This window comes from Pieris rapae, chromosome 17 (genome assembly GCF_905147795.1).
Source record: "Pieris rapae chromosome 17, ilPieRapa1.1, whole genome shotgun sequence".
NCBI classification, from domain to species: Eukaryota; Metazoa; Arthropoda; class Insecta; order Lepidoptera; family Pieridae; genus Pieris; species Pieris rapae.
Window position 1 is genome coordinate 2,451,984 of NC_059525.1, and position 12,218 is coordinate 2,464,201.

At 34.2% G+C, this 12,218-nt stretch overlaps 2 protein-coding genes across 2 annotated transcripts; both read right to left on the bottom strand.

Moving 5' to 3' along the window:
- Window positions 1-222: 222 nt before the first annotated feature.
- On the bottom strand, window positions 223-2,257 carry LOC111001220 (inosine-5'-monophosphate dehydrogenase). Its single transcript, XM_022271016.2, has one exon. It carries the CDS (start codon window positions 1,940-1,942, stop codon window positions 407-409), a length of 1,536 nt encoding a protein of 511 aa, XP_022126708.1. The 5' UTR covers window positions 1,943-2,257; the 3' UTR covers window positions 223-406.
- A 7,803-nt stretch (window positions 2,258-10,060) lies between these two features.
- On the bottom strand, window positions 10,061-11,263 carry LOC111001236 (probable serine/threonine-protein kinase clkA). The gene has a single exon (XM_022271036.2). It carries the CDS (start codon window positions 11,177-11,179, stop codon window positions 10,127-10,129), a length of 1,053 nt encoding a protein of 350 aa, XP_022126728.2. The 5' UTR covers window positions 11,180-11,263; the 3' UTR covers window positions 10,061-10,126.
- Between the last annotated feature and the right edge of the window lie 955 nt (window positions 11,264-12,218).

The window sequence follows — 12,218 nt, forward strand, 5'->3', positions numbered from 1 at the left end:
AGTCAATAATTATTCCACATGTGGCAAATTTGACCCTAGCTATATATTATAAATGACTAAGATAAAACTAAATTTGAGTTTTATTAACATTTAACTGCAGTTAATGGATCACTGAATCAATGTTTTCCTTTATATGTTGTTTGGGTTGGTATTAAAACAAAATTAAAGTTCACTCTTTATTTATGAAAGTAATTTTACAATTCATATAACATTGTGATAATTATAAAAGTGAAATACATCTGTTTACCAAAAAATATACATGTTAACTCATTAGCTTCTCAATATACAAATACTAAAAAACAACAATAATCCTCTTAATATTTTGCTTATTTCATAAAGAATATACTTCTCAAACACATATGTTGATATCACAATCTTAAGAAATGTTTAAAGCAAATAATGATCTTTAAAATAACCTTTTCTCATAGGAAAATAAACCATGAACATTTCCTTCTAACTGTGCTGAATATGTTCTTTTCATAAATCTCAAATCTCCAGAATAGCTCATTTCTCTTATTTTACTAACTGACTTGGCACCTAGATCTTGGCAGCTATGCTGCATACCAGTTTGCAGGTACGGCAGGAATCTCAGAACTGATCCTTTGTCTACAATGCTTCCACTAACCCCTTGAGCAACCCTGTGCTTGTCAGATTCTTTATGGAAGTATCTACTCATAGCAGAGCCCTTGCCATCTTTGTTCTCCATTGCTTCCAGGCTTCCCATACCTCTGTACTTCTTCAGTCTTACACCATCAGAGAAAAAGTATTCTCCTGGGGCTTCCGATGTTCCTGCAAGAAGGGATCCCATCATCACAGTTGAAGCTCCCAACGCCAGTGATTTTACAATGTGGCCAACAGACTGAATGCCTCCATCAGCAATGACTGGCACATTAAACTGCCGGGCATATGATGCTACTTGGTACACAGCTGTGGCTTGCGGGCAGCCACATGCCATTACCTCCTGGGTGATACAAATTGATCCACTGCCCATACCAACCCTTAGAGCATCTGCACCTGCCTCAATGAGATTCTTGGCCTGCATTCTCGTTACTACATTGCCTCCAATGACTTGGATATCAGGGTAAGTTGTTTTAATAAACTTGATCATGTCAATCTGATAAATTGAGTTGCCTTGAGAGGAGTCTAGTACAATAACATCTACACCGTTGTTGACAAGAAGTTTGAGGCGCTCTCTGTCTGCCTCGCGAGTACCAATTGCAGCTCCAACTAATAATTGCTTGTTGGAATCTTTAGATGCATTTGGATAACTACGAGCCTTTTTCAAATCAGTGCGGGCAATCAAAGCCACAAGTTCTCCGGCACCATTTATAATTGGCAGTTTTCCCTTCTTACTCTTTTCAAGAATATAATTGGCATCTTGGAGAGTAACACCAGATTGTGCAGTGATCATTTCACTAATAGGCGTCATTACTTCTTTTAAACTTAGTTGGGGATCACCCTCCCTGAAATCAATATCACGAGATGTTACTATTCCAATCAATTTACCGCCTAATTTTCCATTTTCTGTGATTGGATAGCCAGTAAACCCATTTTTCTTCTTGGCTTCTATCACATCTGCTACAGTATTTTCAGGGCCCATGCAGACAGGATCTCTGATAAAGCCATGTTTGTATTTTTTAACTTTGTGAACCTCATTCGCTTGATAATCAGCAGTGCAGTTGTGATGAATAATACCAATTCCTCCACACAGAGCCATAGCGATGGCCATGTCTGCTTCAGTGACTGTGTCCATGGGAGTAGACACTAAAGGCGCTTTCAGGTTAATTTTCTTGGTTAGCGGTGAGGTCAGGTCCACTTCTTCAGCGGTAAAGTCTATGTATCCCGGAAGCAGTAAGAAATCATTATAGGTAAGTCCTTCACTATTCGCGAAGATTTCCCGTGCAGATAAGCCATCTCGAAGGTCCCCCTCAGCGTGTGCCATTTCCACGTGAACTCAACTGTGCACTTAGTCAAAGAATAACTAAAGGGAATTACTTCGATACAAATATTCTAGTTCTAATAGATGTCACCTAAAACAGGTACACGTGGTGTTGAAAATGGCAGGATGTGTAACTTTGTAGATTCGAAGCGAAATGTATGAAAACTTTCAGAATTACGTTGGGTAAAATTTATAACAAACTTTTATTTTACGAGGGTTATAAATTATTTTCTTCCGAAAACACGTTTTCAACATAAAAGTTGAAACCCGGTGTTGCGGCTCCTCTGTATGACAGAGAAACTGCAAGTGAAACTTAAAAATGTAACAGGTAAAGCAACTGTCACGCATCACTTGAGTCAAGTTTGTCAACTGACAGCTACATTTCACAGAGGCAAAATTTACAAATTTTTGTAGAGTTTAGACGGTGATTGATGCTCTGTTATATACGCCTTATTTGTCTGTAAGTTTTCACTGTTTACTGAACAATGTACAATAACTTTAAAATACCGTTTTGTTTTTGATGTTAAAGCAATGACGTAATGTTGCTCATTGTATTACGTACTGGCGAATTTGGATTGAATGATAATGACATTGTTTAATTTTTTTTACTGTTATTCATTTGGTTCTTAACACCTCAAATGAGTTTCGGGAAGTATTTAGTCCTATTTAATTTTCGAACTGTGCGGTATTCAGTTGTCTTTGTGTTGCGCACGCTGCGGAGCGTAGACGGACTATGTTCTCGAGCAGGTATAAAGCAGATAGGAGATAAATCTGTCAAAGATCTCCATGTTCTTGCTTCAAACGCAAACAAGTTAGCTAGCAAGATATAATAATTGAAATATATTAAACGGAATTTAAGTCTAGTTAGTTTTTTGCTAATCGAGCATTGCAACCCTAATGTTATTTAAGTTAACCTCATGAAAAAAAATCTTGATAAAGTACATAAACCGCCAAGTAGGCATCATTGATCTACTGATAAAAACAAAGAGCAACCAAAGCAAAAATGTTTGCTAACAGGCGTTATAACTTCGCATAAAATCCCATAGAATATTATTGTGTCCAATCTAGGAACTGATTCACATATATAAAAATGTTGGCCATGTTTTTCAGACATTGGGAAAAACATATATAATTATTAATTGTTTTTACCGCAAAAAATTTAATTATATAAACATATTTCTAACGTGACATTTTCTAAGAAATATTACATCATTTTCCTTAAACATGTATTCCTTAATTTATAAATAATGCAAGGCGCATAATTTTATCATCAAATACGTTTATCCTTAACCAGTATTTACAAATTTGTCTCTGGATGTTGTATGAAATCAATTGTCTTTGTATCAGAACTCGACAAAAATGGCTCGTTTTAAAATTATACATATATTTTGTTTTCAGTTCGAAATTCGTTTTTTTATAAGCTTTATAATTTAGAACTTTATTACCGAATGGCCCCACATTTATTTGGGAACTCCAATTAGTTAACTGTTACCCTTCGGATTTAGAATTAAAACTCAGCGCTAGATAAGCATTGGATTTCATATTCGTCAAAGGCCAAACCTCTGAAAAAGACCCTTATAATGAATTCACATCAAGCTCTAAACTAAAATCACTCTTAAAAATTTATTACATTTTTGGAGATACGATACGTATGTATTTTTATTTTTATCTTATAGGAAAAATATAATTACTTAAATTAATAATATGATAGAATAAGACCTTTTATTTGTTACAAGTGTTTAATTCATACTCATTACATTACAATAATTATTTTTTTACGCACTTGTCGTTCAGTTTAACATAGCCAGTGGGACAAATTTCAACATCAATGATATTTCTAGTTTCAAAAGTTATGTTAGTAGGAGCTATATTATGGGGTTGTAGAGTTTTTTTTATAATCTTCCATATTTAAAATGGTCAAAAACCTACTGAGACCTTGATGACGTAAACGCGAGACCCCACCCACTAAGAACACCTCAGCCCATCACACTCCCTTAAAATGGGCCCTCGGGGTTCGCAAGACATTCTACCCAAGGGACCCGGGCTTATATCCGACATAGAGATCTCATTCAAGACCTGTCACCTGATTTGTTGTGTCATTTGGAGCGCCGCAGTGGTGGCACAACGGATGCATCTGTCTTCTACGCACCTTATGCAGATACCGCCCAAAGCAACCATGCCCAGACAATAACTGCGAAAGCCGAAACGTCACAGCACCCCAACGTCTATTCACCCCATCTTTTAGTACTGGGCGGATTGCCCCTACTGTCAATACACCAGCGCGGGGCGTAGCAAGATCGTCAACCACCTTTCAAAAAGAATTTCTCTGGCATGGCGTCTCACATGCCCCGCTATTTCCCCCCATGTGACGTTCCCGCTAACCATTACCTCGGCTTTTGCGCGGTTTAAGGCTGCAATTAGTTAAAAAGGAATGTTGAATTACTGACCACTGTAATTACCATCCTCTGCCTGGGACGTATTGCTACGTTCTAAACCTACACAGTCTCCTTTCTATATTTCGATGCCGTCTGCATACTATATAAATTCAACCATGCCCTCCATGTACAGTTTAAACACTCGCCCGGTACCGTACAACCCTACCAAAGGCCGAGAATAAATTGAAAACTTACTCTCGAACCGTGAGTCGAACCCAGTACCCCGCACCATAGCAGCCACATACAAAGACCGCTAGGCTATGAGGCCCTTGTGTTTATCTATAATCCAACTTTTAATATCCTTAAATATCAAATACAGTTTTTTGCACAGCTTAAGTGGTAATTTCAAAAAATACATTCAATAGTCCGGTCAATTTAGACCAAAAAATGAGAGTGAAGTTACAAGTAACAAGCAGAAAATGAGTGAAATTTTTCAAAACATAAATAAATAATATGTATAAACCATGTTTAAAATTTCCCATCATTCCCGTGCATGGGTTTTTTTTATTCAATGTCAAAGGACTAAAAATATTTTTTTCGCGATTTTCATTAAAAACGGTAAGTTTTATCATAAAAGTACCTCACACAAAAAACTCTATATACTAAGATGTAATAAGACTATAAAAAAATCTAAATACATCAAAAATTATCTAAAAAATGTATAAAAACTTCTTTTCTTACGAGCCACCATTTCTGAGATATAACGATTCAAAAAGTCATAAAAGTTGTTATCGTCATAATGTGCATGAGAACAATGAAACATGCATATCAATGTTTCGTTAAAAATACTAAAAATAAAAATCAAGTTTAATTAGCTTGTCTTCCTCCAACCTCAGTTGCTGCTCACCAACATCTTTTTCGAGTATCAAGTTCAAGTGTGGCTAGACCTTACAGACTAGGTTTAGAAGTTGGTCAACAATATATTAGACCCAGTTCAAACTTTACTTCCCCCTGCGCCGGAAAAACTGCTGAAAACTATTTTTTGCAACTGCAAAATGGGATGCAGTGCTAAATGTGGTTGCAAAAAAGTCGGGCTGTATTGTTCTTAGGCATGCACAAATTATCGTCAAGGCCGGTCGTGCTCTAATATTGAATCACAAACAATGGAGGATTCGTTTGATATCATGCGATACGTCGCTATTGACGACAAGAAGAAGAGCAAGAATTTCAAACTTACGAATCAGGCGAATGAACTTCACCCTTTTTTTAAACGGTTTTATTTAATTTACATCGCTTTTATCTTTTTCAATCTTTGAAAATTTCCGTTATTTTGCAAAAGTTTGACATCTTTACATTTAAACAGGATCACAACTGACCCGTGGAGTAGGCCTACTGGGGAAACCACGTTAAAAAAATGCGCTAAGTACACTACCTCATAGGTGGCGTGTACACGTGTGCATATTAGGACGATAACAACTTTTATAACTTTTTGAATTATCTCAGAAACGGTGGCTCGTAAGAAAAAAAGGATCAATACATTTTTTATAGATAATATTATGATTTACAATTTTAGTACCATGTACTTTTAAGATAAAAGTTACCGTTATGCTGAAAATCGGGAAAAACTCATTTTTTTGACCTTAGACCTTGAATAAAAAAAATCCAAACACGGGAATGACGGGAAACTTTTAAACATTGTTTATAATTATGTTTTTGAACAATTTCATTGATTTTCAGCTTGTTGGAACTTTATCTTCGCATGTCTAAATTGACGGGACTATAAGTAGTATGAAATAGCTGTTATTAAGATCTTGGAAATTGGAATGTATGCACAGTATTATAGCTTTTTTGATATTTCAGTTGGTCACGAGTTAAGTTCGGACAACAACCGCAATTGTATAAAAATGTTCATGTTTAATGTATATATATATTATGTTTGTTTGAAGCTGTTTAATAACTGAACTTGGCACTAGATATATTAATAACGATTTGACATTTGAAGTCATAGCGCCAAGTCTCTCCAAATCACCATATAATTATTCAACTAAACTCAATAACTGTATTTGAAATTAAAATTGAGAGCTAGCTGTGTCAGTTTATTTATTTAAGATTCTTACGGGTAGGGTGCATAATCCGGATATAATGGAGAGGCTGGGTCTACGGGTATCAAATAGAAACCTGAGACTTACGTCTAAACTTTTGGATGTACCGCGCGCACATTCCAACTTGATTAGCAAAGCGCCACTCACGCGGGCAATACGGATAGTCAACAGAGTTTCTATTGAGGTGGACCTATTTGTTTGTACACTGGCTGAGTTCACAAGAGTTGCTAGCTATATTGTTAGTTATGGATAGATAGATTTAGGAATATAAGTTTAATTTTTTAATGTTTTATCTAGAATAGTTGGTGTGGGATTTTGGAATTCCATCGTATTAGTAATTACTGTTAAGATAGAAAAATGTAGTGATAAATAAATAAATAAATAAATAAATAAATAATTTAAAACTTGAAGAAATTATGTCATAGATGATATAAATATTAAAAAATTATATGAATAAATAAGACATTCTTTTCGTTACAAACGTTTAATTAATACTGATTTCTATGTTAAATGAAAATAGCGTGTACTGATAAGTATAAAACAACATAGTTTAACAATTATTGTTTTTTCACACACTTATCGCCAATCTTAACATAGCCAGTGGGACATTTATCACCATCAAACACATCTCTATTTTCCAAAGTTATGTTGTTAACAGCTATATTGTGCGGTTGTAGAATAGAGTTATTTTTATCATATTCCATATTCTTCGTACTGTCCTCTCCAGTGCTATTGGATGATTTACTATCGTCTGTGTTTTTCACGATTTCATTATCTTTACCGCTTTTCGCGGGTTGTTTCGATGCTGACATATTTATATCGTTGCAATTTGCGATCACTTGTGATTTATTTGAATAAGATAGATTTTCCGAGTTTACCGTCGCGTTACGTCCGTCATGCAAGACTGACGCGTCACCCGATCTTGATGATAGTTGCAATGGTGCAGATGTTATAAGCTGCGATATGACTGCCTGATTACTACAGCTCACTGATGACAGCCACAGGAAAACCACAAAGTGCAACATGATCGATTTTCCTTCCTCTTCAGAAATCGCAGGGCATTCAAGATTGTCTAGTCCTTCGGCGTATGTGCATTCAGTTGCACTCACAATCACGCAATAATCTTATTATGTATTGTATTTATCTTTATCCATTTTTTACAATGCCGTGGCAAAAGCCGTGAGCGCAATCGATTAGCCAGAGGTAATAAAAGGAAGTACATTGTTACAATCACATTTTTTTTAATGAGATCGCTATGTACTTAATACCAATAGTGCCATATCATTCGAAGATTGTCATGTCCTTTCAAATTTAAATTTTAATACTAAAAAAATGGGGGAGACCTTTGCCCGTGGGCACACAGAATCAGTTATCATAATTCAACAAAAACAATAGCTATAATGTATAATATATTGATTCTGATATAAGGCTATAAATAAAACATTGTTACAATAAGATTGTTCTCGACAAGGTAGGTATAATACGTTACTCATCTGTTTTCTTAAATATATCCATTTTATCTGGAATAACTAAGCTACAGTCAAAATCCTTGGGCTATGAAGAAATGTTATTAATGAAAAAAATTTTCTGGTCATCTTTCTAAAATAGATAACGACCTTTACATGGTCAAGGAAATCAATGACTGCGTAATGTGTAATCGAGGTGGTGGTTCTATTTCTAAAATTCTTATTCCTATTTCTTAAGTTATATTTTCATGATTTAGCTTTCGGCTGTAAAGTTTGTATTTCTCACATCTCATTACACAATCTCTCACAAATTAAAAATAAATCTTTATACAATATAATATTTTAAAGACAAATTTAGCTTGAACCTTTTTTTTAATCTAAGGAAATAAAGGATTATAGCACCTTATTAATTGTTATTATATTATTGTTGAGTATTATAATTGATATGTCTTAGTTATGACAGGATTGTGTATGGACATAATATGGCATATACTAAGAACTGCTATTACTCATAATGACATTGTAACAACGTATATTTGATAGATTTCCATTCCTTCAAGTTAATATGATTTGCCATAATATAAAGAGTAGTTTAATTATAAGTTTTCATTTTATGTATACAAGGTGGATTGGACATTATAACATTGTGTTTCAAACACGAATTTTTATTATAAAAATTCTCAAGAAAACACCCAGCTGCAGTTTAAAATTCAAAGTCATGTAATGACGCCAATTTCCTGACTTGATGGCTATTACTTCAGACAAAATGAAGAACGTTACCTAGATTATACTTGAAACTGGCATAAGGTTATAACTATTGGCATTATATTAAAAAAAATGAAGAACGTCGCACTAGGTCTCTGTTAAATATACTAACAACTAAAAATGTAATAAAAATGTTATAAATAAAACACTCATTATCGTTATTATCGGCCTTCAAGCCTTCATAAAATATATCTTGCCTTTTATATATTTTATACGAACGCCAATGTCAGTAAATAAAAAATTCTACAGGTGTTATATACACGTGTAGAATACCGGGTTTCACTCATGGATGCAAAACCTGGCGTACCACTATAAAAAAATAATCAGAAACTTAAAGTTTGTCAACAAATGGAACAACACGTTCAACACGGTGAAATGGAACATACAGAGGCGTGACAGAAAGACGAAACACAAAAATAAGGAAAAGGACAAAAATATGCAATATATGCGATGTATGCATATCATGAGGCAAGAAAAAGAGGCCGCCGAATAACGAGATTGTACAACGATCTGCCGGAAGGATTGAGGCGACCAGCTCGCGTAAGAGACGATTAGGAAACAACAAGGCGTGGACAACTGATAGCTAAAATAGTTTGAAATGTAGTTAATATGTGTGTTATCGCTTAGAGAAAATTATTTTATTATTTGGTAAGCGAATAAGTCTATTTAATATATTTTATTTTATTAAATTGTATATCAGAGGTCATTGAACTTATCTACAAATGTCAAAAATTATACAGACTAAACATTTCCGCTCGGTTGTGGTCTCAGGGATTTCCTTGATGTTATAAAATGTCACAGAAGCTTTCATTTAAATTAAAAGATTTAGTTGGAAATAAAATATTTCTTGTTTAACTCGAGTGACAGGTTTAGAGGACGCCAGTTCCACTTTCTAAGTGTTGATTAAATTTCTAAATATATACTTACCGACTTCGTTATCACCTTTAGACAGTCCTGTCTGTTTGAAATCTCTTACAATAGATATACAAATCTAACTGCTATCTTAGCCGTATGTTGAGATCGAATCAACTATTTTGGTGGGAATCTGACCTAGGATGCCATAATTGTGCGGTCAGAAATTATGGCTAAGTTAAAACATGTGAAATGTGGCTTCTTCATGAGCAGTCTTTTACAGTCAGGCTTTTTTATCTTTGTCAGTCTGGTTTTATAATTAGTAGCTTAATGAACTAAGCTACGAAAGCGTTTAATAAGAACAAACCTTTGTATTTACAAAAACAACTGAAGCTCGCATCTCACACGAATACAGACAGAAAAACGTATCTTCACACAATAGACAAATACATATTCAAAGATTAAAGTGAACCTATCACTACTAAAAAACTATATTTTTACCTTACAGGTGAGCACTGGCGGAAAAAGATTCTGACGACATAGGCAATAAATAATATCGAATTAAACATTATATTTTTATTATCATAAATATATTAAAAGAGCAAAATCTTACACAAAAACTTACGCCTAATCATCGCTAAATCTTATATCAAGGTTCCCCACACCGTCCTCAATTTGTTTCTGTATATCTTTATTGGTTTCTCGCTTCGGTTCTGTGATGTTAATTTTCTGTCCGCCATAGTTGTACTCATCCGGACTTAGTGGGACGAAGAATGGTTCATCATTATCTAGCTTTTTCGTTGTAGTTTCCACCGGTGGATGATATGGTTGCTTTGTGGTGACCTCTTCTGGTGTATTAATTGTTCCGTAGTGATTTTGATTATTAAAATTATTGTTAGGTATATTATTAGGTCGCTCATAATTATTTTGGTTATAATTATTACCGTTTGGCCGTCCATAGTGACCTTGGTTGTTATTTCCTTGGAAATCATTATTTGGTTTTCCATAATTTGATTGTCCGTTATTGTAATGCCCCTGTCCATTTGAATTTTCATTATTTGATTGTCCATTATTGTAATGCCCCTGCCCATCTGAGTTTTCATTATTTGATTGTCCGTTATTGTAATTCCCCTGTCCATTTGAATTATCATTATTTGATTGCCCGTTATTGTAATTCCCCTGTCCATTTGAATTATCATTATTTGATTGTCCGTTATTGTAATTTCCCTGTCCATTTGAGTTATGATTATTTGATTGTCCGTTATTGTAATTCCCTTGTCCATAGGAATTATCATAATTTGGGCGCTGGTTATTTGGTCTGTATCCATTGAAAGGAGGTCTATTTGGTTGATCAGGTCTTCTATTATAATTATCTTCTTCTTTAATAATAACAATTACTTTATCAACGTTCTGAGAACCTGGTGGAGCTGGATTGTATCCATTTTGATGAGGGTTCTGATGGAATCCTGGATCGGGTCGTCGTTGTTCATGAACGCCAACATGGCCTTCTATGTTGAGATTAATACCATGAGACAGTCCCCCCAGTACTGAACCAGCTAGATCATGAACTGTCGAATGTATTTTCTCATGAGTGGTCGAAAGAATATCACCGAGAAGTCGCAAGCGTCCATTACACGAAAGCACAATTGTAAGAAAAATAATTACTTTAAATTTAATCATTATAAATTCTAGAACTGCGACGCGTCCTTTGTAAATCACCCGGACGACTGGCTTGGTGTTATTCGCTTCATGCTATATTCTCTTTAAATAAACCTGTTTGAAACTTTATTCAACGAAATACATATGAAGAGGATATGTAAAAGCTAAACACTAGTTGTAAACATAATTGGTCAGCGAAACGGGTTTTTAAGATGCCACGACTTAATTGTCAATGATAATAGTGTCATTTAGCTTCAAACGAATAAAAAATTGACCTGAGGTTCGTATATCAATAAGTTGCAAAGGTCAAAGGTCGTCCAACTCCACCTTGAAGCCGATCCAAGGTGTAACGGGAAATTTTCAAAAGGTTGTTCTGAACTAGTTGGAAATCAGAATAAAATATATTTTATTACGAATATAACCCATGTATTATTATTACATTTGGCTCGTTATAGCGAGAAATAATTAATGCAAATTTATTATTAAGTAATTCATTGTTTCTTATGACTCAACTATAATTAGTGCTATGATCCATTATATCTAAGTAATTTTTTATTATTCAAAATCCACCTAGAAGCCGATCCAAGGTGCAACGGGAAATTATAAAAAGTTTGTTCTAAACTAGTTTCTTGAAAATCGGAATAAAATATATTTTAGTATCAAAACCCATGTAGGTATTATTGTTAAATTTGGCTTGTACAGAAAGAAATAATTAATGCAAAATTATTATTACGTAATTCATTGTTTCTCAAGACTCAATTATAATTAGTAGGTACTATATCTTAGTACTTTTTTATTATTATTGGGTAGCTAACCTTCCAAATGATTATTATTCTTAATTGTAGTCAATTTTTATGTTTATTAAACCTTTATGTTGTATTAAATTTTTATGTTTTTTTCCCCAAATCCAAGAATGAAAAAAAGAAAGTTCTTTCTACGACGCTTTTCTAACAAGGTTATCAAAAAAAATTTTTTCATTGCAAGAAGAGATAATGAGACTAGCTTTAATTACTATTTAAAATTAGTTTAAGCGGCTAAAATACTCCCCGTATTTAACTAT

Excerpts from the sequence above, each read along its gene's own strand:
- LOC111001220 (XM_022271016.2), bottom strand. The coding sequence starts at position 1,942 with ATGGCACACGCTGAGGGGGACCTTCGAGATGGCTTATCTGCACGGGAA.
- LOC111001236 (XM_022271036.2), bottom strand. The coding sequence starts at position 11,179 with ATGATTAAATTTAAAGTAATTATTTTTCTTACAATTGTGCTTTCGTGT.